Source organism: Volvox carteri (assembly GCF_000143455.1).
Source record: "Volvox carteri f. nagariensis unplaced genomic scaffold VOLCAscaffold_37, whole genome shotgun sequence".
Taxonomy (NCBI): Eukaryota; Viridiplantae; Chlorophyta; class Chlorophyceae; order Chlamydomonadales; family Volvocaceae; genus Volvox; species Volvox carteri.
This window is the reverse complement of record NW_003307580.1, coordinates 1256002-1280553: the sequence shown is the minus strand read 5'-3', so window position 1 is coordinate 1280553 and position 24552 is coordinate 1256002. Positions and strand designations below refer to the sequence as shown.

Genomic DNA, 24552 nt, shown 5'->3' with positions numbered 1-24552 from the left:
GGTAACAGCGTTGTCCGGAATTCCCCCCCCCCCTGGGGCCTCTACGAGAGCCTCCGGATGTAAGGGAGGGAGGAAATGCGAAGACTCAGCTCAGAAGTATGTCGTTCATTCGAACCTTACTTGTAAAGCGGTGTGAAACCGTGGCGAACGACTTTGTCCACGCTGATCAGCTCCCCGTGCTTCACGAACGGATGGTATGTGCCAACTGTCGTCGGGGTCAACAGAAAGCGTCGAGTTAAGTGTAGAACATGATACTCACGCGGAAGGCTATGTATTAAATATATATATGGGCAACAACCACATATGTAAAATCCCTCAGGTTATTAGCAGCGCAGTTTGTTGCATTAGGACGTTTCTTATCTTAAGATACCGATTCGCGGATGCAGATCCCGTGATATGCCCAGAATACAACGCGCCAGCAGTCGCAGGCTGTTCGGAGCTTTTTTCCCTTGGTAATAATTCATCGCACGCAGGTAAAGAGCGATTAAGACCACATAGAAGAGCCTAGCGGCAATAGCCAGTACCTGTGTAATTATAAACAACAAACAAAAACTTCTCGGCGCAAGTGCGGTTGCACGCAAGTTTACGGACCCCGGCTACTAGGTAGCCTCGGACAATACGTCACGTAGCTAACCCTAACCCTAGCTCACACGCATAGTAGCAGTTCTTCTCGCTGTGCCAGCGCTTCTCTGGCGCGCCAAAGGATGCCGCGTGAATGGCATCATGCGAGGTCCACGGCCGGGTAGTGCCGACACCATAACCCAAGCGCGAACGGCGAGCGGACACCACCATGGGCATAGCTCCGTACAGCACGGCACCTGTATGTACGATGGGAGACGAGTTATCTTGGATTGACATGTCCAGGTCCCATGGAATTGGTTCCTCTATCTAGTAGTTGCACAAGGCCTAGAACCTTTCGGCCCGAAAGGTCTTCGACAACTGACCCTCCTTCGTTACTGCGCTTCTGCTTGTCGCTAGTTTATCATATTCTGCCCGACGTACAACATGCGACACCCAACACCCCGCTGCACACAACACCGTGGGCTTGTATCCAATGCATAACCTCCCTTGCATCCACACATGCCAGGGATGTGTGCCAGGGATATCTATTTCATCCGGAGATGCAACCGTAGTGGTAAGGCACGTAGGTGTTCCGGAATTTTAATGAATGCAAATTTCAGTCCCTCAGCCGTTATCGGTATGCTAGCAGTACACACACGCCCGCCATGCATCCGCTGTGATATGGGCCCCGCAGAGGCCACGGGAGAAGGGTTTTCACCTTCACCCTCCACCCAGCCTGCCTACCTGTCACGACGGCAGCCCCTGGGTCTGACGGCACCACCAGAGCGGCTCCCTCCGGCAGCGACCGCCGTACCCGGCTCTGCAGGTACGGCGAACGTGCAAAACCGCCCGCAAGCAAAACCTGCATACAACGTTAGTCATAATACATTAGGTACACCCTAAGCACCTGCGATACCTGCATGTTTATTTTTCTGCTGACACCTTAACGCGACGCAACGCGCGTGAGAACCCTGGTTTTAACGCCGCTGCACATGCATACCACCGGTATGCTGCAGCACCTGAAATCCATTAAATCGCGTCCACATGCATCCTCGCATCTCGACATGATCCCATCCACATCCCACATATTCACATGTGTGTACTGCGTCTCGTTCACCGTACCTTGTTGCATTTGCTGCCCAGCCGAGCACCTTCGTTAATGACATCGTGCATCAGCTCCGTTATCTTGTCCACCGTAGAGTCCATCAACCTCTTAGACACGACCTCGGGGGGCAGCACCAGATTTAGATCTGAGTTAACCCAGCCCTGCCTGCTGCTGGGTTTAGACAGCCCCTGTTTCCGACAGCGGCATCAGTAGGTGTATGGCGGACACAACATATCACTAATACACACAACAATGTCTGGTCTGGATTAACATTACTGCAATTAGCGGTTTAAGGACCTGGATTCGATTCCTGGGGAGACCTCCGAAGTGGTCGGGAGCGCGAGATCATGGGTTGCTGTGGAGATGGGGAGTTGAGGTTACAGTTCATGGATCAGGTTCGCACGCTCTATTGGTGGCGATGCTGCACCATCCGTCTCTTCGGATGTTCGGGTGAATGGATGAGGAGGGCTCCTTGAAGGCGGGATCCACCGCCTTGGACTTACAGTTCGTATGGCGTAGGACAATGTGGTAGTGGTGGATGGTGCTATAAGGTGATAAATCGTAGAATTGACAAATGTGATAAAGCGGCCCAGAAACCTCCCACTCTGTAACACATTACAACAGTAATGCGTTAGTAGTGCGCCTAGTTAGGCCAGATACATTTTAAGTGGGTATCGGCATCGTCCATGGATGACAGGCTTCAAGGCCTTCAGCACATGTAAAGGCAGAATAGCAAATTTTGCACCAGCAGCCACCGTGGTTGCGCACCCAGTAGCTGGTGGGTGTGACACGCATATGCGTGTAACACGCCGTACATTTATTCGGCAGACATTAGCTGGATTATGTGAACTCCACCAAAGCACCAAAGCACCTTCACGTTCACGTTCAGGAGCACAACGAAATAATAATGTCCATTGGACATTTCCCCCCCGCACCTTGAGCGTATTTGCGTCGACTAATAAATCTACGAGGCTTATCGGCAGCTGGAGGTACACGCTGTCGCGCTGCTGCTGCTGCTGCTGCTTCTGGTGCTGCTGCTGGTTGCTATCGCCAGCGAATGCCCGCTTCCCCAGCTCCCATCTGCGGTAACCGCCGCGAGACATCGTCCGATGAATAAAAAGGACGCAGGCGAACGGGCAGCAGTCATCAAGTGTGATACGTTGGTCTGGTCTATGAAGGGCTTATACTAATTATGGTTTGCTGTGTTGCAAGTGACATTACTCGCCTGCTCTTCAGCTGGGCAACCTCGTCCGGATGCGCCTCCTTCCACTTGTCCCATTGTCGTGCACCCAGCAGGTCGCGGATGTACGACCAGGCGGCGGAGTCCACGTGTGCACCGCCCGCCAGAACACCTGTGGGAAACGAGGAACAGGAGAAAGCAGGAAACATGTCGATCCTTACGTACGAAAATAGCTTTGCAGCTGCATTTACAGGTCTGTAGATCCGAAACATACAACGGCCAAAAAAAACTTCACACAAGAGATCAGTGCGATCGATGGGGGACCCTGGAGCCCTAATGCTGAGACCGGTGGAACGAACGCTGGCTGCTCGTTCGCTCCGATACCTTTTCCAGGACAGAGCTTTCACCCGCGGCCGCGCGCGTTGCACAACATCCGGGTAAATCTGCTGAACCAATACTGTAATGAACAGTAATTTACTATAACAATTATTATATCCCATGTAATATTTATCCTTTGTGGAATAACTCATGTTATCTGCAGCTGCACGCTGTGGACGGAAAGTAGATGGCGGAGATAGATGCACCATGGCGATCAACTACCTCGCGCTGCCGCGCTGCAGTTTTTACCGATATCTCATTGTAAAACGCACAAAAATACTAGCTAAATTATCAAGGCTCTGTTACGTGATCATTGGCAACGTTTCGCCAAGACGCACGCGGTCCTCCTGCCAATTTACCTGCGGCCTGCAGCCGACCAAACATACTTTCTCTAACTACCAGCCACATCATCAAGCTACATATCATTAATGCGGTCAGGCAGTAACCTATCCGTGCGTACCGCGCCCGACAGCCGCCTCCTCCAGCCGTACAGCAGATCCCGAGCCCCTCACGCAGTGCAACGTCGCATCCGCAGTGCCACCGCCGCAGTCCAGCACAAGCGCCACGTCGTTATCTTTCAGCGTAGTCTCATTAGCCGTATTTACCGCTGTCATCGCCGCTGCCTCAGGCTCCAACGTCAAAACCAAGGACCCAGCCTCTACCGCGATGATCAGTCCTATGCACGCAAGCAATTGTGTATGTTCCAAGCGGTTGCGGGCTCTTATATGGCCAGCGTCATCGTACAATAATCAGTCCTATGCACGCAAGCAATTGTGTATGTTCCAAGCGGTTGCGGGCTCTTATATGGCCAGCGTCATCGTACAATAGACAGGAACAAGAAGTAGATCGTATATAATATATGGAGGATCGTATATAATATATGGAGTCATAACATAGGACGTTTGATAGACACTCCTCCATTTTTATAGATGGATGCAGGTACAGTAGTGTAGATCCGTAGGGTTGCAGAGCGGTCAGGATGCGGCGGAGGGTTGGGCACAGGATATGGATAGGAAAAGAGTAGGATAGAAATGTGGAACCCCAGGATAAGAATGGCAGGGGGCCCAGGATGGCGGCATGTTTGGAAGGGTCGATGCCAACCCACCAAGGGTGAGGATGGCGGAGGGGAGGGAATGCAGTCACCAGGATGCGGCTGTTGGATGTGCGGTTCGAGGATAAGGGAAGGGTGGGGTGTGTGTAGGAAGTAGAACCCAGCCAACAGGATGCGCGCCCGGATGACCCCCCAGGATGCGAGGATGGGGCGCCGCTCTGCATTTCCCGTATATCCCTTCTTGCAAAGGCAGTGTAGGCTTATTGATGAGCATACATGCATCAAGTCTGGCAGGCGCCCCCAACTAAGTAGAACCCCTCTCGGGGTGCTCTCGGGGTTCGAAGCCAAATATTAAAGCCGCCCTTGACATGCATGGGACATCTCTGGACTTCCCAACCTCGTCCCGTATCATCAGCATCTGCACGCACGCACGCATTCATCTCACCCGCCCTGTGCGCCGCCTCTCTCATCCGTGCCTTGGCCGCGTCACTCCAGATCGCGGGCACAGTCAGGCACCACACCAACTCATCGGAGTGTAGTATGACGCCCGCAGAGCGCCTCAGGTGTTCGCGGATGTACCTAAACAGGGCGGGAGGCAAGGCCGTACATACGCTCATCGTGCCTACATGCCTACGTGCCTACATGAGCGCACCAGTAATGACATGCCTGAGGCACTCCTGCAGAAATCCCATTATTCCACCACGCGTGAGTGGTGGGGGTTAATCCGACGACTTCAGAATCGTGAACTTTCACGAGGTCTCGATACCAAATGTAGTAGCTGGCTGCTGGAAAGGCCTCTCGAGATGCTGGCGATCGCGCTTAGCGCGTGTTTGTATGGCCGTACTGTGTACCAGCTACTACAGGCTGCCCTTTTCGGGAGCCCCAGCCGTCATGTGGCCAACACGTGCTAAGGTTTTCATCCTCACTTACCTAAGCAGGTATGCAGGTATGGGGTCACGCAATCCCAACCATTTAACAAACACACAAACACGCACAACCGGCGCAAGTTGGTAGAGCACCGGACTAGATAACTGGCAAGTCTGGAGCTCGACCCTCAAAGATGGTATCTAGCTATAACGGGATATGTGGATACAGATCCCATCACTGGTCCCCTGGGTGAAAAGGTTGGGGTATCGAATACTGGAGACGCTAGGGTTCTACGGTGCGTTGAGCGTCTGGAGTGAGAGCTCGCCCTGACACTCTACTCACTGCCGCAGAGCAGTGGCGGAGTAACTCCACACAGGATCTGGACCAGACTGTATACCAGAATATATAGATGGTGATTGGTTAATGAAACCGGGCGGCAGCAGGATTCGCAAGGACAGGGTGGCGATTGGCACCGGTGTGATTGCATTGGTCGAGCGCGCAGCTATAGGGCATGCGTTCGGTAGAACGGAGGTTGCTTGGCATCTGAGCTGGTGTGTATGTAGCTGGCTAGAGGATTCGAATAAGTGACGGCGCCTTGAGTTGATTTGATGTGGGAAAACGGTTAGGATGCTGGCCGATATATCGACCCTCCAATTATGGAGTGCTTCGGCGGTCGTTGCCGATGGGATAAGGTTAGGTGCCCCTGGCCAGCACCAGCCCCGGATCGATATGTGACACACACACACACGCGCGCGCGCACACGCGCACATACACAAACAGATACACATACAGATACACATACACGTGCTTCCTTTTCTCCGTGGCTTTTAGGCGTTGTAGTATTGCCCTTGGGCCTTCGGCTCGTATGGGTAGTTCTATTCTATAGGTATGGGGTCACGCAACCCCAACCTTCTAACACCCACCCACATACATACATACGTACATACATGCGTGACATCACTGCGATTTGCGGTTTAACGTCTGGTGTTTGATGCATGGGTAGACACCTGACATTGTCGAAAGTGTGAGATTATGGCCAGCTGATGAGATGTGGAGTTGAGGTCACTGTTGATGGGCAGAGATTCGCGCGCTGGATTGGTGGCGATTGCTGAACCCTCTGTCTCTACGGATGTTCGGGTGATTCTCGAAGGCAAAATCATCCGCATGTGTGCGCAAATGCCCCAGAGGCCTCCCACTCTGTAACAACTACAAACGCCACACGCACATGTTCTTATTCACTTAATCTCCTACGCATATCGCATGACTGTATGCTACGTGCCATCTCGTCACTTCACAGCAGCATGCATGTAGCACCAAAGCTAGAACCTTTGCAATTAGGACGCCGATGGTTGTTAGCCGCCTGCAAGCGTGTTATATGTATGTGAGTTGTAGGGTGCGATCTATTTCCCAGCCCTTCCCACCCATCACAGCGGCTCACTTCCTCATCTCCCCCAGGTAGTCCGCCACCGCCTGCACCCGTGTCACCCCGGCCGGCAGGGGGCACACCGTGTCCACATCCGCATCAGCGCCATCCTCCAACAGCAGCTTGAAGTTCTCCATGTAGCTGTACGACTGGGCACTGCGCTCGGACGACGACATCTCTGACCAGCGCTTCCACGCCGTCCAGCCCCAGGCATCCTGTCCAGCAGGCCCGAACCAAGTTAGTAAGGCGTTCGCTCGCGTGAGTCACTTGAGACACCGAGGTAAATGTCAATTCTGGCTGGGGAGGTTCCCTCGGGAGATTCTTTCTATTTCCATGGAGGTCGTACATGTAGTAGACGCTACAGGCTAGGATAGTTACGTAACCTTGAATAAAGCGCGTTCTAACCTTGCTAGTTCCCCAGAAAAGATTGCGCACCGCCGCAAGGTACGGCAGGCTGACTGCAGGAGCACAGCAGAGTGCATACATACTCCCTGGGGGAAACTAACTAACTAACTAACTCCGCTGGCATCTTTTAACTCCCACTACTACGCACTAGCCTGTATGCCCCAGCGCTAGTCCTAATCCAAATTGCATCTCGATAGCACCAGGTAGAAAGGCGCGCATGAGCGTCCCCTTTACATACATGGGTCATGGGTCATCCATCCAACCGTGCGTGTGGGGTTTGGGTGTGACAACTCACCACCCTGTCCTTCTTGTACAGCAGTGCCGTTCGTGTCTTGGCATCGACGATGGGCTGGTCGGGCCAGCGGTCATGTGTGGACACCCGGGGGAACACTTCCGCCGACACGGAGCCGGAGGCAGAAGCAGCAGCCCCAGCCCCAGCCCCAGCATGAGCTCGCTTGTAAAAAGCAAACCCTGAGGCGTGCGTGCCGAAGTCGATTCCGATGACCAGGTTGGGTGGCGGCGCCGCGGTCACCGCCGGGGGTACAGAAGCCGTCGGGAGCGACATGTGTGACCTGAATAGATAGATAGATAGCAGGTACAGAAGCAAGGAATAGGTGCATCTCTATTTAATAATTAAGGACACGCTTTCGATTTGTTAGTAAGGAAAGGAGAAATCATGCCATGTAAATGAATTGCAGATTGCCATGATGTTGCTGACCTGTTGGCGCGCAGGGTTAATATTACCACAGCAGGTTCTGGCAGCAGGTTCTGGCTAGATTATCGCCGTTGTGTAGCCAGTGCCAATGCAGAGGAGGTGTGCGAAGGAACTTAGTAGCCAGGCAGCATCAGGCAGCATTCACACGAACCGCCAAGGACTAGTGCGGTCAGCGGTCAGCGGTCCCTGGACAGTATTGCAGCACTAGCCCGGCAGCGCAGATTGGAATGCTTGATGAAAAGAATACTGAATGACAAGCCATGTTAGATGCCCTGTGCGCTAGATCGCTACAGGGTGGTTTCCATTATTTGTCGCAGTTCGTAGCGAGGGACAGGGAACCTTGAGTAACGGATTGTTACAGCGCATGCCCCCTCAGCGGATCTTAACGTAAGCTTTTTTAGGAAAAAGGCTAAGATCTGTCATCTCAAGACACCCGTGGCGCCACCCGTGATGTCAACCGATCAATATGCTGCGGACGGCGATTGGGCTATCGTACCTTGGGATTATCGATCGCAAACCGATTAAGATATGACTTGATCAAGACTAATCTATGAACATTTTACGAACGTCTTGGAATCTATAAAGCGTTTCCTAATTAAGGAATCACATTCATTTATAATTTCTACAGACACCTCGGTCTGCCTCGGTCTTGACAACCGTCAGGTGAGCTGAAGCGACACATTACGACAGAAGTCGTTGCGGCCTCCCAGGCAGCGAATATTTCCAGCCTGGGTCGGATGGGAGTTCAGAAACATACGTTTTTGTTACTATTTAGATAAGAGCTCAGACCTTGGCAAAGCGAATCCCTCCGGTAACTTATCAGTTCTTACCGCTAACACAGCGATACCTTTTACTACGCCAAAGCAACGACAACTTCACCTCACCGCGGCCGCCCGGCATCTCTGTGACTACTCGTAAGTCACGCACATATCCAACAGCGAGAACCGCGTGTTTTTCTCTCGCTTCTCGCTGGTATCGCGCAAGCGCCGTCCTGGCCCAGCTGTTGAGGTGAGGGAGGTAGCGTCAGTTATTTGACTAGAATCAAGTTATCTGGGGCGGGCCACTTTGCTATGCCCCCAAAAAAGACACGTACACGCACGCACGTGGCGCCATAACTTGCGTACGCGTGTATGATGTGTGGACAGGGGACCATATATATCTTCACCCGTGGCCGCTACCCCGAAGACTGAAGTACATACTTTCCATTTCTTCCTGGATTGAAAGCTAGAAGAGTGTGTATGTATGTATTTATGTATTTATGTACGTGCGTGAATGCCTGGGCATGCATGTATGGGAGGGTGGCTCTTGCTTCACAGCTTCATTCCTCGCGAAATTGACTGTCTGTCGCGTGTAAAGCGCACGAATATGTCGGACGTCCGTGTGCGGTAGGCGATCTGGCAGCCCTTGAGCCCTCGGCTCGTATTGGGCGGTTTGCAGGTACGGGGAACGTACCCCACGAACATGTAACACACACCACACACACACACACACACACGTGTAGTGTATTTTGACCCTGGCTGACCGTCAAAGATGAGTCGGGTGTGTGGAGTCGTGTATGAGCGAATCCTTCAATTGAATTAGGCAGATGCCGCCCGCCAATTGCAGGCTGCTCTTTACTTCGTCTCCTGGCACCGCCGTCTCGGAGGCTCGGCTTCACGCGCCGCCTCCGGGAGTAATGGCGTCGAGCTCCGCCAAGCCGCCGGAGGAGCAGGAGGCGCTGGCGCTGCTCTGCCGCAGTGTCACGACGACCTTGGAGCTGCGGAACAAGTCGGCTCAACTGGCAACTGAAAATGCAGAGCTGGCGCGTAAACTGTTGGAGGCAGCTCGGACTGAGGCAACATGTGTTGAAAAGGTAGAGGCACAGACTAAGAAGTTGGCCTTGCAGGTGCGTCAATATCTTTGCATGGCAGGGGTGGGCATTCAAGCTACGTCTTGGGATGGAGTACGGAAACGTGAAGGCTACAACAGTGCGAGTGGTTACTGAAGTTGTGGTAGCTGGCCGCTGAAATGGCCTCTCAAGATGCTGGCAAAGCGCCTGAGCGCGTATTCTTAGGCAGTGTGTGCCGTACTGTAAAACAGCAACTACAGGAACGGTCAGGAGAACCAGAAGAGGAAGCCTGTGCAACCAGGACCGTTGGGTAGCGGGAAGGCAGGCAGACAGTTTGCGATGCGGCATTATCGCAGCAGCAATCTCACAGGAAAGGAGGTCTTTCACGGCGGGCCCTTGCTGACCAACCGGAAGATTCTACCGTGCCTTCAAAGATCAATATCAATGGCGGTGCAACTAACCCTAACTACCTGCCCAACAATAATCGTACGTCCCGATGGTGGTGATGGCAGGGAGGCTCTTGCAAATGTGAAAGCAGTTTATTCTAGGTCTTGTCGGTGCCTACCTGTCCCTGGTCAACCAGCAGTAGTTACAATCCATGCTGCTGCTGCTGCTGATGATGATGATGATGATGTGTGTTCTAAACATATTCTTGGCGCAACACGCAAATAGTATGCAAACCCGGACGGTACACGCTCGCTCATGCCATCTGATAATGTCTGAAAGCTGATATGGTGACGTGAATTTATGTTGTGCTTTCGCGCGTCCCTGCTGCGTCACATTTCTTTTGCTGGGCCCTATGTTCCTCTTGTCGTAGGTACGGCAGCTGGAGACCAAGTTGAAGGAGGTTTCGGAGGAGAAGAAGAAGCTACAGGTACGTGCGTCCGTGCATACGGTGCATGAAGGATAGGGGTACAGCTGTACCCCTGCAGGGTGGTAGCTGTATAGCACGGACCCGGTAATGTCCTAAGATACAAACCTAGACTTTTAACATTGGAAATCATGAAAGTCAAACACCATCTTTGTCGAACTAGCACGTATTCGGTTCGTAGGTAGCGGCGCACCACAATTATTTGGTTTATGAAAAAAGCATAATTAAAATTGAGATGTATAAATTTCCTAACATATATGTTAGGCCTAATATTAAATCCATAAAACCCGAGTGCAGAGCGGCTTAAAAGAGGCGGAGGATGAACGCACGTCCGTTACCACGCGACTGCGCCAAGAGGTACGTGTGGCCACACTCGAAGACTATGCTGGATAACTACCTTTGCGGCTGGGTAACCACGTGGTGGTGCACCTTGAATCCAAAACATCGATAGGCCCCAAAGTAGTGTAGGGGAGATTGCGAGAGCTCAACAAGCAGCAGACTGTGCGGGGGCCGTGCAGCTCCTAATATTCGGCGCATGTACATTACCTGCAGCTTCCGCTTAGGGTCAATCAGATAGCTCTCGAAAAGACCCTCCGCCAGGCTGTTACGGCTGGTTACGGCGCTTGGTGGTTCGTGACAGAGCTTCATCTAGGGCGTCAGGTCCCCAGATCTCACTGTCATATAAGCAGATAGAATATGATACCCGCGCTAGGTACGCGGCATTGGTTACATAAAAATGAGTTCTGGCAAACATTTGACTTACTACCGTGTCGCTTTATTCACCTGCGCAGTTGGAGGAGGCCGAACAGTCAAAGCACGCATTGGAGCAGCAGCTGCAGCAATTGCAGCAACAGCACAGCTACGGTGCACACCAGGCTACTGCTGATCCGCTTCAGCAGGTGGCCGAGGCGATGTCCTTTGCCGCTGTTACCGGTGGCGTTGCTGGCCGTGATGACAACCGGCCTGCGGGGCCTATGGAGGTGGACGAGCATCAGCCACGGGTATCCGCTCCCACATCTCCCCCGACCGCGGCAGCCGCACCACGACCCCTCATCCTCCCCCGCCCCCTTCCCCCGGTGCTTCATCTGGATCCAGCCCATTTGCTGGTGGAAGCGGATCTGGAAGTGGGCCTCACGCGAAGCGACATCGAGCTGGAGCTGCACAAGTTCAGCACGAACCTCGCACATGTGAGTGGGGTAGATTAGGGTTCGCTGCTTGGCAAACATGCTTGACTGATGACCCGCAGCAGTAGTGGATAGTGATGAACACGGCGTGAGGGTAGTGGGCAGTCGATGGTTTGTGCAGTGTAGACAGCGGCTTATTACTCTGCCGTACACTGGGTCACGGGTTAGGAGCCTAAGCCCACATGATTACATCGTATGACGGTTGACGCATGACGGTTGACATTCCTTTTGCATGGATTTGGTCCTTACGAAAGGCTTCGCGGTATGCATCGAGTGCCGTGTGTATACATGCCCAAACCTTAAGTTAATGGTTTCAAAGCGAGCCAGGTCTAGCGCTGCCCTGTGCGTTCCCATGCCATAACCTATGTACCGATCCTTTTGTTGCGGTGTTCTTGTGTGTTCAGATACGCTCTTATGTAGAAGCCGCGCACGAGCAGGCCTAAGACGTTTTGCTTACGCATCAAGTATAGTGGTATTAGCTGCACGCTGGTGCTTGTGTGACATGCAGCCTGCTGAGGGCAACCTTTTGATTTGCCCCCCTGTCGGCTGCAGCTGTGCCACAACGAGCAATTGCTGAACGTGGCGGACCAACTGATCAACCTCACAATCGAGGCTGCATTACCCGACCACGCGGAGCGAGCAATTCCAGGAGACGCGCTCCGAGCGCAGAGGCCCTCCTTCCTAGGCCACATGTTGTTGTACTGGATGACCGTGCACCTCTGGCCGGACCCACTCTCGTACTTCGGCTGCACCCCGCTGAAGCTGTTAGATTCGCTGCCAGTGCCCTCCGGGCCTGAGGAGCGCAACCTGTTGGTCCTGCTACGCAGCCACGCGGCCCGTCGGTGGCTACCCACCATGCGGCGAGTGGTGCACCTGGTTACTGAGGCGGAGGCTCGCAGGCAGGAGACGAGTGGGCGGTGCTTCGGCAGGGGCTGGTATGCGGACCTGGAACACCAGAGCGTGAAGGATGCCGGCGTCAAGGCCGTGCGGTCGAGCCTGATTAGCATGGTGAAAGCGCTGGCGAACTGGCTGGTGAATTTTCCAGGCATCGAAAGTGCTGTGAAGCACGATGCGGCGCTCCATGCTTTGCTGCTGCATGCTCTGCAAGTGGGCCTTGTTGTACAAGCGGCACACCCGCTGTTACGGCTGTATGTCGCCACGCCTCTGGTGGAAGAGCACAGGGCCGCCCACGCGGCCCTAGATTGCGCCAGCCAGGGCGAGAGCCGCCGTGTGCGGCTGCAGCCCAAGTACACCTGGCACGGCAAAGGCAAGGCTGTTGGCGGTGGCGTGCTGTGCAGCGTGCAGCCCGGTGTACGGTACGACATCAAGGAGGCGCAGGCGTGTGGGATTGCCGTGCCTGCCAGAAGCGCGCAGCGGCAGGAGGGCGAGCTGAGTGGCGATGGAGTGAGGGCAGGGGGTGCCGCCGTCGCCGGTGATGGTGGTGGCGGATCGGGTGATCCGTGGGTGTTGCTGAAGGAGGAGGTGGTGACGTGGGTATGGGAACGGTCTAGCCGCTGAGTGGGGAAGGGGTAGGTTGCTGGGGCTGTTCATGCAAGGCACACATTTACATGCACCAACCCTTTGGTAGAGGACTTTGGAAGGAGTGCGGCTGGCGCACGGGTGCGGAAATCAGCCTTATTTGGGGCAGGTATGGTTGGATAGGTTTGCGCCAGCTCACCCGGCAGCATCAGTTTGTCTGTTCCAATTGGCGTGAAAGTAACAACTGAATGAAAGCAACACACACACGCAAGATAGCACATGTAACGCACACATGCGCACACACGCACATGCTATACACACATGCACACACATGTTCTCTACATGGGGAAAGCAAGCCCAGGCGGACCTGCGGTTGGTTTTTTAAATCATTGCTTGTCATCCGTATATCGTCTTTGTCTTTTGTCTATCCGGGGTCGGGCCCGGTACGGACTCGTGTACGAGTAAAGGGCCTCAGGCGGGCTCACACATAGCACACATAGCAGTGGCTGGCGTTACTCGCAGCCTGTAACGTTTTCTGGCCCTGGCGGCTGGTGGCTGAAACACCATACCGGAGAGCGCATCCTTATTTTCCAAACCACGACCGTCTCCCACGGCATAGCAGTATATACCATACGGCACTGCAATGGTACCCCTCCCAATTGCAGTCCAGATGTTTTCCAAGTGGGTGGTTGCGGAGATAGCAAAGGAAGGGCGCCAACAAGGAAACTGTAGGTTTTCTGAGTGAAACGAAAGAAAACCAAGGTTTTCTGTGTATTTGCCGGGAGCGTACTCGGTTGAATGTAGTTGGTGCGTACGGCTGGACCGTACAGGGCTAGGATAAGTAGCAGGAGTGCGAGGGAAAGAGTAATTTCGCGAGTTCATAGCGTCAGAGTACTGACAGGTTTCCGCTGCAGCTTCTGCCTAATCTACAGGCTTCAGAAGCAGAGTCGCTCGGTACCCAGGCTCGCCCCCTCCCACGGAAGCAAGCACAACTTTCCTGCCTGCAGGGACCCCTCCGTCTGTACGACCCCTAAGCGGTAAGGCAATTACTCAAGACAAGAAAATAACCCCTGTACAGACCAAACAAGTAAGAGGCTCACGTACCGCCGAGCTGGAAACAAAGTAAAGAAGTAAAAACAGATATCTGCAAACTTAAAGCGGGGTATATGTCTCAAGAACTAAAATCTTAACACCAAGGAGATATTACGACCTGCGTCCCGAATGTAGTCTAGGACGTGTGCCAGCCCGCGTTGGTTACCAACGCCCCTGATGGGTCTCCTGGATCTGCTCCCGCGTTCCAAAGGTGGCCCGGTAAATCGCATACACAGAGCAATCTAGCACTACATGTCGTTAATCCTCCACTGCCTGCCGGACACAACCGCCCTTTCCACTATGCAGCAGATCGGTTGCCGACGTCCTGGGCAATTCTTGCCCAGGACGTCCAGAATTGCGACTGCGTTTTGTTACCACTGTCTTGTTATTATTGTTGTTTCGTTTTGTTACCACTGCCGTGTGAGCCCCTAAGGCTCCTAATAAGTGTTGATGATCTATAGCTAGCTAGGTGTCCTTGACGACACGACACGCCTCTGCACAACGCCTGGATCGCTTGGCAGTGGGTGGTGCGTGTGCGCAAGGTGTTCAGTTGTGTAATACATGCATGAACGAGCTGTAATGAATGATCCTCAGATGCAGCGAGTGGAAAGCTCCCATGCAAGTTGGCCGCCGTCCTCCTGGTAGCCTCCAGGTAGCGCCCGGGTCAAGAACTAGGGGGGCGGCTTTCCAAAGCCGGAAAGGGGCTCGGCCCCGGTGCAGCCACTTGACCCCCGTTTGATTGGCAGGGCAGTCCGTACGGCATAGGAATGCAAGCACAAGAACGCCGCCACGTTTGGAGTACACACTTGTTATTGAAGTTTTCAAACAGTAAAGGTTGGCAGGCTTGCGGACGGCGGCATAGACCTGTCTGGATCGTCGCATGCGCACAGCTGCCATAGCATAAGCATTATTGACTGAACAGTTAGCCTTCTCGTGATGCGGCAGTCCGTAGAATGAGATACACACAAAGCAGGAGTGTCATTGCGGCAACGTGTGTTGCCGCTGCTGCGCCACATCCATATGAGTCGGGACTGCCCGATACGTAGGTGGTACTACCGTTGCATCTTTGTTCGACGCCGGCCCTTCGGTCTGCTGGCTGGCAGTTCAAGGCGCGCCAAAGTGCCCGTCCTTCATGGACCAATTGTTGTCCGTTCCCAGCCAGAGCGCATTCGAGGATCGTTCCAACTATCTTAGCCGTAAATGCTCTGGCTACTACTCCAGTAGACGAACTTTTCTACTACTCTAGTAGCCACCACCCCGTGGCGGGCACATATTATTTGTAATTTTACACTATAGTAGTGTAAGAAATTAAATGGCATTGTTTCAATGAAGCATTGCGACGTCACTGGGTGCCAGCGCTCGGGTCGGCGTAAGTCCCCATACAACTACGCCAACACTACTGTTACTGCTGTTCGCCTAGGTTACAACAAACATGGTCGCCCGTCCGTCATGTTCCTAGTTCAGTGGTCTACCGCCAGTGGCCGTGATGCGTCCTGGGAACCGTACGATGACGTCCGCAGCCTACCAGCACTTCGTGCCTTCCTGGCGACCCCAGCCTGGACCTCGTTTATCTGTCAGACCGCTACACCTGGTTCAGAGTGAAGTTTCTGGAACGCGCCCTGAGGATAGTGCATTTCGTGACAACCTAGTGCTACGTGTAGGATGTGTGTCGTGTGTGACTCGTGTCCTATGTGTTTCAGTTTTGGGTTATTTCGCCTCTGTTTTGCGCGAGTCGTGTCTTGACTTCTGTTTTTCTTCGGGTTGCTGTGTATTGCATGTCGTGTACTTTCGCGTTTTCTTGGTTTTTTTTATCATCCACCGAGTCTGCTTTTCTGTGCCTTGGGCTTATGGTTTGCGCACTCTTTGTGGATGTTTTGGGCACGTTCATTAGGGTATGTATGTATGTTGTTACAGGGTGGTTAACTTCGCCAGCGGCCCCCTTTCCCGGGGCAGTCCCTGCTCTCCCCTGCTAGAGGGGCACCCTAATCCGTCACCCCATCCGACTTCAGAATGTATTCGTTGGGTTCGGCAACTCACCACCAGCATCCAACCAAATCTAGCGGATCAACGGCGCATCAACTTAGTTCCTGGTCAGCTCGCAAGTTGATATTATCACGTCCTACACCGTCCATAAGATGGGGGGCCACCTCCCATTTCATCACTCCTCAAACACCCGAGGAGCCGGCAGGCGGATTTGAACCCGGGTCGACTGGGTCGACTGGGAGCAGAAGTCAGGCCTTAACCTCTGCCAGCCGCCTGCCATATGTATATATGGTTTGCCTTGACTCCGGTTTCCTTTTGCCTTCCCCTCGTTAGCCTGGTACCGCTTTCGCTTAGGGAATCGGAGCGGCGCACGACTTAGCATACTTTGATCGCATCGAGGCCGATGCTTGTGTTAAGCAGGGGGGCATGTTAAGTTTTCTCGTTAGTTGTTAAGTCGGCCATCAGTGTAACTATCTTGACATACCAACCAGAACCGGAGTCCAATCCCTTTCATATATTATCTTGAGGTCACTACTGTCAGCAGCTCGTGCCTAACATCAGGCGGGACTGGACCTGCACACTTGAGCAATGTGTATGCGCATCTCCTGAAGGCGCCCTTGCTTGAACTCGATCCGGCAGTACTTGCAGATGATAATCCTGTTCTTAGACTTTGCTTTATATTCTTTCTTCTCAAAGTGAGCCCAAACGGTCTGATCAGCGGGCCTTCCGCCCTTGTTTTTGACCTGCTCTGTGTCTGCACTCACAACGGAAGTTGTCTGAGACATTGTTAAGATAAACTCAACATTCGCAGAGTTTCGCAGCCTTGCATAACGCGCCTACGCTTTGAAACTATTCAAAGTAGGTTCTGCCGTACGGCGCTAGCCGAAAGAGGCCGAAACTAGTTTCGGTCTTTCCGCAGAACCAGGACCTCTTCGTCGGAAACACCGAAACTAGTTTCGGCAGGTTTACGTTTCGGCAGGATTACGTTTCGGCAGGATTACGTTTCGGCCCGAGCCCTGCCAATTGCGCATTTATGCAGCAGCAAAGCTGATGGTGTGTCGCAAAGCCACAATTAATTCTCTATCGAATTAGAATAGCTTTCAGAAGCAATTTAAAGAGGGGTGAGATAAGATGAAATGTTACACCATGATGGACGGACGGACGGACGGACGGACAGCAGTGAACCCAGGGGGCTCGGCCCCCCGAATGGCGCTTCACGCCCGGGGCCTTGCCCAAAAAACTACGCAAGCAATCAGATGATGTCCAGGTCCGCGCCGCCAAGATGACAGCGTTACAAACGTTCAATCGAACGAACTCCACCACTGTATAGCTGCATAACCCGTACGTAGCTATGTATATGGATCCCGTACGTACGGGTGATTCCCCAGTGATCAGCTGATCATTGGGCTGATCATTGGGCTGCAGCTGCAGCTTTGGACCCATTCCCACTTTTAAAAGGCGGCACCAACCGTCAACCGCCAACTGCTACCTCCTCCAGGACGGGTGCATAATAAATTGGATTTACTGAAGCATCAGGCAGACACTGAATCGAAGCAAATGGTGGTGGCGACTGCGTTCCTGGTCTTCACGTCGGTGGCCGCCATGGAGAGCTCCGTGGCGCCGAAACGCATCTCCACCTGCCGAGTAACACGAAGGGAGGCAGGGAAAGATGACGTAAGTATACATACCGACACACACTGTAGTTCACCTCCAGTGAAATGATTCGCCGGCTCCGAAAAGAGTTCGGCTGCATGCACGAACTGACACCTCACAAACACGCCCATGCATCTAGTAGCGTTGTGTCAGCACAAATATACCGCATAGCATGTAGGCAGGTAGGCAGGTAGGCAGGTAGGCAGGCAGGTAGGCAGGCAGGCAGGTAGGCAGGTAGGCAGGTAGGCAGGTAGGCAGGTAGGTAGGCAGGCAGGCAGGTAGGCAGGTAGGCAGGTTGGCAGGTAGGCAGGTAGGTAGGCAGGCAGGTAGGCAGGCAGGCAGGTAGGCAGGTAGGTAGGCAGGCAGGTAGGCAAGCAGGCAGGTAGGCAGGTAGGCAGGTAGGCAGGTAGGCAGGTAGGCAGGTAGGCAGGTAGGTAGGCAGGCAGGTAGGCAGGCAGGTAGGCAGGCAGGCAGGTAGGCAGGTAGGCAGGTAGGTAGGCAGGCAGGTAGGCAGGCAGGTAGGCAGGTAGGTAGGCAGGCAGGTAGGCAGGTAGGCAGGTAGGCAGGTAGGCAGGTAGGCAGGTAGGCAGGTAGGTAGGCAGGTAGGTAGGCAGGCAGGTAGGCAGGCAGGCAGGCAGGCAGGTAGGCAGGTAGGTAGGCAGGCAGGTAGGCAGGCAGGTAGGCAGGTAGGTAGGCAGGCAGGTAGGCAGGCAGGCAGGCAGTTAGGCAGGTAGGCAGTAGGCAGGCAGGCAGGCAGGTAGGTAGGCAGGCTTAAAGAAAGCGTTAAGACAGGCAGCGTTAAGCCAAACCTTATAAGATGAAACGGACTGTGCGTGCGTGCCCTGCCGAGTTCAGACGATTGACCGAGCAAACAGCGCACACACCGGCCGATCCTCTTCGCATCAGCTTCCATCAAGCAGCCAAGGAGGCCTTCGATCCTGCCCAGTTTCCCACCTGCCAGATTTCTGCTAGCCGCGCCAAACGCCTACCTCCAAGAGCCGGTTTCTCTGCCTGACACCATCGACGCGGGGAAGCTCCAGCCGGATCTTTGCGTGCTGCTGTGCAGCGGGGTCCCGAGTGAAGCGCATATAGTCGGCAGTGGTGGAGTACAGCTCCAAGACGACCTCCGTGGAGGTGCTGCGTGAAATGTGAGCTCGTGAGCAAAGGTGTTCGGGGCAGTACTGACTGACAACGGAAATCGACTATAAATAGCTGCAAGGAAACCAAAACGACAAGCGAGAAGACCGAGAAAGGGTTGGAACCACGCTTGCTTGCCTGTAGAGTGGGATGAAGTCGTGCTTGACCACCTCGTTCACACCCACCAGCTGACCAGGCTCCACGAAGCTCGAATAAACATTCCCTGGACAATTTTGAAATTGCACGAACCGGGATCGGTTTCTCTATTCTCTGTGGCCTGTTGCCAAGGTACGACAACCGTAAGCCGTACAACTGCACGGCAACCCTCATTCTATCTCATCTGCAATCACTTTTCATTCCTTACACAGGCAACCCTCAAAACACCGTCCCATCACTGCGGCCGGCCGGCTTGTGCCGACAAGTACAACGGCAACGGCAAATGAAGGTCTAGTACAGCTAGGTAATGCACCACCCACGGGCATAGTAGGTTTTATTCTCCGCGTGCCAAAACTTCTCTGGGTATCCAAAGCGAGCCGCATGAAGTGCGTCTGCATGCGACCAGCGTCGCGAGTAGGTGGTACCGTATCCGACGCGGGCACGGCGACTGGAGATCATGTAGGGACGGACCCCGAAGACCACAGCGCCTGTGATGATGGACGGGTGGGATGTGAGGCGAGCGAAGGTGCGTGTGAAAACGCATGGGCCTATCCCAGCAGAACCCTATATCCCTGCACTGCAAATGCCACTCCAAGGCTCAAGCGACAAGAGGCTGCGGGACGGTCAGGGGTGCCTGGTACCTGAGCAGCTCATCCGGTGCCAAGCACTTGCCCAGCAGCTAAGCTCTCGTCCGCACCAGAGCCCTATTTTCCCCCTCCTTCCATCCCTCCATCCCTCTTTCTCTCCCTGTAGCAAGTCTCCCCTCTCCTCACCCGTCACCACCGCAGCCCCCGGGTCCGAGGGGATGAGCAGCGGTGTGGTCGCCGACAGCGCCTCGCGCACCCGACTCTGAAGGTGGGGCGACCGAGCGAACCCGCCCGCCAGCAGCACCTGTATACACGGCAGGGACAGTCGTTGATCTCTTGGGGCTTACAATTAAAAGCGTCTAATGAAACGACGGCCGGTGTAACAACAGACTACATTGGCCACAGATGGCCACACGGCCCGACGTACCTAATCGACGTACCCCACGGCTCTATGCATGGGGAGGAAGTCTGGTTACTATCAGCTGACCTAATAGAGGAAGGGAGCGCGCAGAGCCCAGCCGTTGATTGTCCTAAATCGCCCGTACCTTGCTGCAGGGGCTGCCCCTGCGCCTGCCCTCGTCCATCACATCACCCATCAGCCTCGTGATCTTATCCACCACCGGGTCGAAGATCTGCCTCGCCACCACCTCAGCCGGCAGCACCAGGACCTGGTCGGCTCCCACCCAGCCGCGCCTACTGTCACCGGCCTGCTGCTGCAGGGCCTGAGGGGTGATGGTCGCGACCAAGGGAACACAGGGTGGGGAGCGAGAAGGCGAACGAAACGTGTGTGTTGTGGGCAGACATACATACATGCATTGAGTGCCCGGGTTCAAATCCACCTGCCGAATTCTCTGGTATTTGAGAACTGTTGAAATTGGAGATGGCCCCCTATCTTATGAATGGTGTAGGACGTGATAATATCAACTTACGAGCTGACCAGGAACTAAGTTGAGGCGCCGTTGATCCGCTAGATTTGGTTGGATGCTGGTGGTGAGTTGCTGAACCCAACGAATACATTCTGAAGTCGGATGGGGTGAACGGATTAGGGTGCCCCTCTCGCAGGGGAGAGCTGGGACTGCCTCGGGAAAGGGGGCCGCTGGTGAAGCTTAACCACCCTGTAACGACATACATACATAGATCCATGCATATGCTGCATACGTGATGGGTGCACGTGAGGGGTGTCAAGCGTGTCGTACCAATCCAGGGCACGTGCACGGCTACTTTGGTGCACATCGCATACACGCAACGCAGGCCATGACTCCGTCCAGCCATGAGAACGGTGAAAACTATTAACCAGGTCATACACCTCCATAACTGAGTGAGACACCGTATGTACACGTCATCACGTCAAGGTACGATACACAGCGACTTGGCGAAGCGGGGTTTCCAACATTCCGCTCTGCGGCCTCAATCTGCTCAGCCTGCCTCCTTCGCTTGGTGGTGCCCTCGTGGCCCCGGACCGCTCACCCGTAGCTGAGTATGGCCGACGGCGCTGACCAAGCCGGGCGGTAGCGCCAGCCGAATGTCGTTGCGCTGCACTCCCGCCACCCGGACCAGGCCGCTGGGGAAGGAGCTGCTGCTACCGTCAGCCTGTTGTACGGCAGCGGTTGCGGAGTACGGCAACGATGCAGCTCCCGGCTGCCGGCTGTTGCACAGGAAGGCACGCTTGGAGAGCTCCCATCTGCAGGCCGGACCCATCGCCAGGTAGCTAGCACGTCACCTAGCAGGGGAAGTCGCTTTCCATGTTCCTAGTAAGCCCTCAGGCCACAGGCTGCTCACAAAGAACAACAGTTCCTCGTAAGGAAACATGCAATCACAGCGCAGCTGATGAAGCTGCAAAACAACGGGTTTCACAACGAACGGATCTCCGGCAAGGCACCGGCACATGCTTGTATCTTCCCTGCCTCATGAAATGAAATGTAGAGCGACACGACTTACTTGCTCTTCAGCTTGGCAACCTCGTCTGGATGCGCCTCCTTCCACTTGTCAAATTGCCGTACACCGAGCAGGTCGCGGATGTACGACCACGCGGCGGAGTCCACGTGTGCACCGCCCGCCAGAGCACCTGTGGGAAACGAGGAACAGACACCACCAGCAATGGGAAGACAGTGGTTTCGGAGCGCACATTGGACCGTTTCGTCAATGGCATGCTTATGACATGCTTCCTTATCGCGTTATACCTTTCACTCTCTTTTGCTGCATATGCGCATGGAAGCTTGGGTTCGCCCCTCTCGCCCGCCCACCGAAGCTGTCCTAGAAGTCCACCATGCGTGCCCGAGCACCTGGGGTAGGGAACTCTCTTCTTTGGGTTCTCAATCCGTACGTACGGTGCGCGTACGGCACGTCTGAAAGGCCTGGGGAGAAAGCAGCTTGGATAGGGTCCCCCTGGCGGCAACCCCAGGAAATGGTTTTCCCTGACACCCCACATTTATCCACCTCGCCCCACTGCCGCCTCCTCCAGCCTCATCGCCACTCCCGAGCCACGAACTCGGTGCAGGGTGACGTCCGCCGTACCGCCGCCGCAGTCCAGCACCAGCAGCACGTCGCCGTCACGCAGCCCGATGGGCCGGGAAACGGAGGCGGCGACAAGGAGACCGCTGATGTCAACGGAGTTCAGCCCGCCGCCGGCCCCGGGTGTTGCCGCCTCGCCCATCGTGACCGCGGACAGCGCAGCCGCCTCGGGCTCCAATGTCAGTGACAGAGAGCGGGAGTCCATACGCACCGTCATGCCTGTGTATGAACGGCGAGGACAGCCGTACAGAAAGTACGATATGCATGTGGATTCTGATGCCAAGCTTCTTCTTCAAGGGACGGTGATGACCTACCACCTTTCTTGGCTCGCTAGCTGCCGAAACGATTACACACAGATGGAATGCAGCTAATCGAATGATCCGCCAAGCACTTGAACGCGTGTCGCCCTGTCCTAGCCGTCCTAGCCTGCCTGCATGCGGAAAACTCACCGGCCCTGTGCGCCGCCTCTCTCATCCGTGCCTTGGCCGCGTCACTCCAGATCGCGGGTACAGTCAGGCACCACGCAACCTCCGAGGACGTCAGGCTGCTGGTGATGCCCGCGCTGCGGCGCAGCTGGTCGCGGATGTACCTGGGTACGGAGACCGGGGCAGGGGTGGGAGGGGCAACGGACACAGCCGACCTTCTCGCCCAGCAGGCGGAGATCTGTGATCTAGCTCTCCAGTTAGGAGGGCAACCTAATAGCACAACAGCAACTATCAGTTACGTGCCTCGCGCACTGAAGGCATACAGCATCAGGCACACAGCCGGGCCGTAGGCACTGCCCCCCTCAAGTGCAAGATTGCTTGGAAGGGCCCTTCCTATTTCTATCAAACCATTGCTCACTCACTTCCTCATCTCCCCCAGGTAGTCCGCCACCGCCTGCACCCGTGTCACCCCGGCCGGCAGGGGGCACACCGTGTCCACATCCGCATCAGCGCCATCCTCCAACAGCAGCTTGAAATTCTCTAGGTAGTTGTACGACTGGGCACTGCGCTCGGACGACGACATCTCTGACCAGCGCTTCCACGCCGTCCAGCCCCAGGCGACCTGTCCAGGAGTTGTAGAGTTCAGCTAGTTCCGGTCAATCAACTAACAACAAGCAATCCATGCAACGCACGCAGCACTGCAAGTCATGGGCACCCAAACTAGGCATGTGCGTGAGGGCCAGTGGCGGGGTTGTGCGCTCCCAGTTGTACTGACTCACTCACCACCCGATTGCCCTGGTACAGCAGTGCCGTACGGGTCTTGGAGTCGGGTGTGGGTTGGTCGGGCCAGCGGTCGTGTGTGGAGACGCGGAGTGACGCAGCTGAGCTCCTTCCTCCTCCTCCTCCCCCTCCTGCCGCTGGGCTCCCGAGGGCGGTGGTGGCATCCGAGCTGGTGCTCTTGCGGTACGCGAAACCGGAGGCGTAGGTGCCGAAGTCTATGCCCACCACAAGCGCCGGCGGTGCTGCAGCATCGGCCACCGCGGGCTGCGACGTGGCAACGGCAAACGACATGCCGACGTGCTGGCTAGCCTCAGCTGCTGCTGGGGCTACTGCTGCCGTAGAGAGGGGAAGGGTACACGAACACGAACCGACTAAAAAAGCGCCCAAGTGAGAAACAACCGGTTCGGGCTTTTGTGGAAAGTTATAATCCGTGCCAGGCAGAAACCTCGCAAGCAAATAAGACCCGGCCTTCGTAGGTACAAATTTTCGTGGAAAAGAGTAAGAGAGACCTGAATTTTTGCCAAGGTTTGGGCTGTTGCGTTCGAGGACCCACCCCTAAGGTGACTGGGATGAAAAGCACACGTGCGCTTTACACGGGTGCACCCGTGCCACCACCCGTGATCACACCCATCATTTAATTTCCCTGGGCCCGGGGAATTCAAAAGAAGATAAATTGATCCTGGGGAAATCGCATAGACGGTTGAGCGGCCATGGGGTCGGCCGCTGGGAAGGGTTGAGAAAGCAACGCCGCGGGGAAATGGAGCACAACAATGCGTTGATAGGTGCCGCATAGCCAAGTTCAGGAGTGCCGGCATTCAGGAGCACGGAGGTCGCTCGTCCGTCAAATGTTTTAATATCTGTCTGTATACAGGGTCACCGTGTAATAATAGATAGGACCGAGAAGTAGATCGTATCGTACGTTAAGAATTGTCTATAAATCGCGCCAAGGTTTAATAGAAAGGCCTAAAGATAATTACCCCCTAGACGCTCCTCCATTTCACAGCAGCTGCCGGGATGTTCGTCCGTGCATTTCTGGAAGCCGGCTGTTTCATGCATTTCCGACGTCCTATGGATGCATCCATATGGAGCTTGTTTAAGCAATCCACGACGCTCACCCGCCCTATACATATATATACATATATATACATATATACATATATATATCATATATAGCACCCACG

At 54.6% G+C, this 24552-nt stretch overlaps 3 protein-coding genes across 3 annotated transcripts; 1 reads left to right on the top strand and 2 right to left on the bottom strand.

Annotated features, from left to right (window-relative positions):
- Window positions 1-116: 116 nt before the first annotated feature.
- Window positions 117-8798, bottom strand: VOLCADRAFT_94503 (uncharacterized protein; the record flags this gene model as incomplete). Its single annotated transcript, XM_002953607.1, has 11 exons — window positions 117-205; window positions 651-818; window positions 1306-1381; window positions 1684-1854; window positions 2888-3018; window positions 3685-3900; window positions 4721-4854; window positions 6581-6780; window positions 7266-7542; window positions 8613-8685; window positions 8789-8798. 11 exons carry the CDS (start codon window positions 8796-8798, stop codon window positions 117-119), a joined length of 1545 nt encoding a protein of 514 aa, XP_002953653.1.
- A 177-nt stretch (window positions 8799-8975) lies between these two features.
- Window positions 8976-15333, top strand: VOLCADRAFT_94502 (uncharacterized protein; the record flags this gene model as incomplete). The annotated part of the gene is made up of 8 exons (XM_002953683.1): window positions 8976-9070; window positions 9291-9570; window positions 10331-10387; window positions 11176-11571; window positions 12121-13058; window positions 14055-14084; window positions 14446-14559; window positions 15186-15333. 8 exons carry the CDS (start codon window positions 8976-8978, stop codon window positions 15331-15333), a joined length of 2058 nt encoding a protein of 685 aa, XP_002953729.1.
- Window positions 15334-17654: 2321 nt separating this feature from the next.
- VOLCADRAFT_94501 (uncharacterized protein) lies at window positions 17655-24499 on the bottom strand (the record flags this gene model as incomplete). The annotated part of the gene is made up of 12 exons (XM_002953606.1): window positions 17655-17759; window positions 18730-18833; window positions 19389-19556; window positions 19842-19959; window positions 20201-20377; window positions 21123-21336; window positions 21594-21720; window positions 22092-22385; window positions 22616-22755; window positions 23014-23213; window positions 23375-23703; window positions 24487-24499. The coding sequence occupies 12 exons, from the start codon at window positions 24497-24499 to the stop codon at window positions 17655-17657; spliced, it is 1989 nt and encodes a 662-aa protein (XP_002953652.1).
- Window positions 24500-24552: the final 53 nt, after the last annotated feature.